General features: G+C 61.5%; 1 protein-coding gene across 1 annotated transcript; it reads right to left on the bottom strand.

Annotated features, from left to right (window-relative positions):
* Positions 1–66: 66 nt before the first annotated feature.
* TRAVEDRAFT_54712 (imidazole glycerol pho) lies at positions 67–2,210 on the bottom strand (the record flags this gene model as incomplete). The annotated part of the gene is made up of 3 exons (XM_008047656.1): positions 67–1,037; positions 1,092–1,207; positions 2,198–2,210. Coding segments are annotated over 3 exons (1,100 nt in total), but the record flags the coding sequence as incomplete, so codon positions are not given.
* Positions 2,211–3,251: the final 1,041 nt, after the last annotated feature.

Below are 3,251 nucleotides of genomic sequence, written 5' to 3'. Positions count from 1 at the left end.
GCCATCCGCGCTGGGACGTGCGCGCATCTTCTCGACGGCGAACACGGCCTCGGTCGCGACGCTGACCTTGTCGCCCCGGCGCGGAAGTACGTGCCGGCGACCTCGAGCGCGGAGTGCGGGGTGCCGTCCGGGTCCACGGTGTCCTTGATGCCACCACCGATCGTGAGCGGGACATAGACGGTTTCCGCAGCCGCGCGAACGACGGCCAGCATCGGCTGGTCGAGTAGAGGGGAGTGGCGGAAGGAGGTGATGTTCATGAGACAGAGCTCGTCCGCGCCTTCCTCGTAGTACCGTGCGGCGAGCGCGACGGGTTTACCGAGGTTGCGAACTTCACCTGCGGCCTGTGCTTGCACACCGTCCGCGCTTGTGCGTTCGCGAACGTCGTACTGGTCACCCTTTGTAACAACAAGGTCACCGGCATCGTTCGACCGGACGTCCATGCATGCCACGACGCGCTTCGTAAAGCCGTCCTTCGGATTCGGATGACGTGCTATGCGAGGAGTGGGCGGGCTAGTCGCACGTTCCGCTTCAGATGAGCGGAGCCACGCATCAAGAACGCGCAGGCCGGCTTTACCAGACTTCTCCGGGTGGAACTGACACGCGAAGACGTTCCCTTTACGAACCGTCGCCAAGAAGATCTCCTGGCCGTACTGCGTTGTGGTGTGCGCCCATTGGGCGGCGTCCGCGTGCTCCCAGTCATATGGCGCGCGGAAGGAGTGGACGAAATAGTAGCGCGCCGCGGGGTCGATGCCTTCGTGCGCCGTTTCCGCCGGATCGAGGAACTCGACCGAGTTCCAGCCCATGTGGGGGACGGACTTGTCCACGTTGCTAAAGAGGCCAATGTCGCTCGGGACGATGCCGAGCCCGGTGGAGGTGGGGGACTCGAGCGAGGAGCGGAAGAGGACCTGCATGCCTATGCAGATGCCGAAGTACGGTTTCCCCGAGGCGATGTACTCGCGCAGGGGCTCGTAAAGGCCGCGTGATATGAGGCCATCGATCGCGCTCTCGAATGCGCCGACGCCGGGGAAGATGAGGCTCTATGGGGGATTTCTAGTCAGAGTGCGCGAGCCGCGTGACGGACAGGCACTTACTGTGGCCTTGTCGAAGTCCTCTGGAGAGGAAATGCACTGGAAAGAGTGTCCGAGCTTGTTGAGGCTGTTAGCGAGGCTCTGGACGTTGCCTGCGCCGTAGTCGAGGAGGTAGAGGCCTATGGCGGCGTGCGAGGGAGGAGAGGGAGGAGGACATCTTGGTGAGATTGTCCAGAAAGAGTCGAGTGAAGCCAAAGTGCATCTAATCTAATCTTGCTCAGCGCTTGCACCATCGACACGCCATGGACTTGACTCCGACTTTGAGCAGCATATATTGGTCTCGACTGCGACGACAGTCACTGCAGACAGCCCGACTCATGCCTTCTTCGCCGCCGCCGCTCGCCCACCATGACGTCCGCCGTCTCCATCCAGCAGGCGCCCACCCGTCGTTTCCGCTGTCCAGGCCGTGTTCTCGCGGGCGTTCCCCGCCTCTCTCTGCCAAACCCGCCCTCCGTCTGAGCAACCTCGCCTGCCTTCTTTCGTCTGCCTGCCTTCTTTCGTCTGCCTGCCCTCCCCTGGTGCCCTCCCGTCCCCTTCCCGCGAGTTTACACGCCCGCCCCGCGCACCTCTGGCCTAGAAATCTCGGATATGGAGTAATGCACTTGCGATACACCCGCATGCAAGACCGCTAGTCGCCCCGTGTGCGTACCGCATCGAACACTCTATCGCCCCTCGCGTCGGCGCATGTACAGCAGCCTATTCGCAGTTGATACAGCGCGGTGCAGACAGTCGTGATCTATATCCTGGTGCGTTTACAGCCCCCTGCGACACGATTTGCGCTGACACTGTCCGATTTACAGCTCGTCCGCCCTCTAAATCGTCAACGCTCACCCCCTCTCGCACGGGGCGGACTGTTCCGCTGTAGATAAAGTGTACGTCTATGCTGTCCGTGCGTGCTGGCGAAAACACTCGCCGCGGCGGGCCATACTGCGGTACTGGCGGAACAAACATACCTGGCTCGCTCGCGCCCCTGTCATCTTGCGGTGCTACTCGTAAATCGCAAGGCCCATATCCCACAAGTTCAGGGATCGCTTATCACACCTGGAGCATCGTACTGACACGAGCGCTACGGCGCCGCGAACGTCTTTCGCGCGGAATGCCTGACGCACCCTGCCCGCTCATCTCGCGAGGTTCTGCAACTTTCTGCCGCACCGATTCCGACGGCGTGCGTAAATCACTCACGTGCGTAATGCAGGAGTGCTAGACATCATTCAGGTGTGTTCGCATGCTCTCCCGACGCGAACTGCACTCACAGCGCCCATAATATAGTCCTCCCCCGCCTCGAATCGCAAACGCCCGCGCCGTGTCGCACACGGCACGCTGTGTACGTCGTGAAACACGTGCCCACACCCCGTAGTGACACCTCGACGACGCCGTTTGCGTTGCGGTGCGGAATTGCGGCTGTGGCGTCGTCGACACTCCGCGCTCACCCACGCCCTCAAGACCGCCGTCTACCGCCCACCGTCCTCGACGCCCCCGCCCAGAAAGCTCACTATATGCTCTTAGACCTCCGACAAGTATGCCGTTACACGCGCGAAGGTACCGCGCACGTCCTGCGCGCGGAGTGCCGCTCGGCAGGCGGCGACATCAAATACGACTTCTGCCGGTTCTGCAGTCGCGTCATCCCTGTTTGTGCACTGCGGCTGTATGTGGTGTGATGAGTATCTTACTTATCTCGTACAAGGTACGCTCCCAGCTCGTTCAGATACGAATTACGCTGACAAAGTCGAATTTTCATTTCGCCCGCAGACAGATTTTCGTAAAAATGATTCAAAACCCTCCGGGAACGGCTGAAAACACCCTCAACGGTACAATACAACTCTTCACTACCGTCCACGACACTTTCAGGCATGCGCAACGGCGTCAGCCGGGTCTACTCGACTGAGGGCCCCAGCACCCGGGGCAGGCTCCGCATATATCATGCCACCAGCCACGTTGCGCCTTCCGCGCCCTCAGGACGCGTACGTCATGCGCTCATGACGCATCAATCTCGCGCACGACCGCGTCGCGTACGTCCTGCGCGTCGTACGCCGCCCGCAATTCGGCCCCACCCGCCGCGTGCCCGCCCTCTCACGCGCCCGCATCGCGTACGACGGCCTCATAAACACGACAGAACGCTCCCACGAACCAGGGCGCATACACCCACGCGGTTTCGTGGCGATA

Source organism: Trametes versicolor (genome assembly GCF_000271585.1).
Source record: "Trametes versicolor FP-101664 SS1 unplaced genomic scaffold TRAVEscaffold_112, whole genome shotgun sequence".
NCBI classification, from domain to species: Eukaryota; Fungi; Basidiomycota; class Agaricomycetes; order Polyporales; family Polyporaceae; genus Trametes; species Trametes versicolor.
The sequence above is the reverse complement of the archived record's forward strand: the minus strand, read 5'-3'. Positions and strand labels throughout refer to the sequence as shown.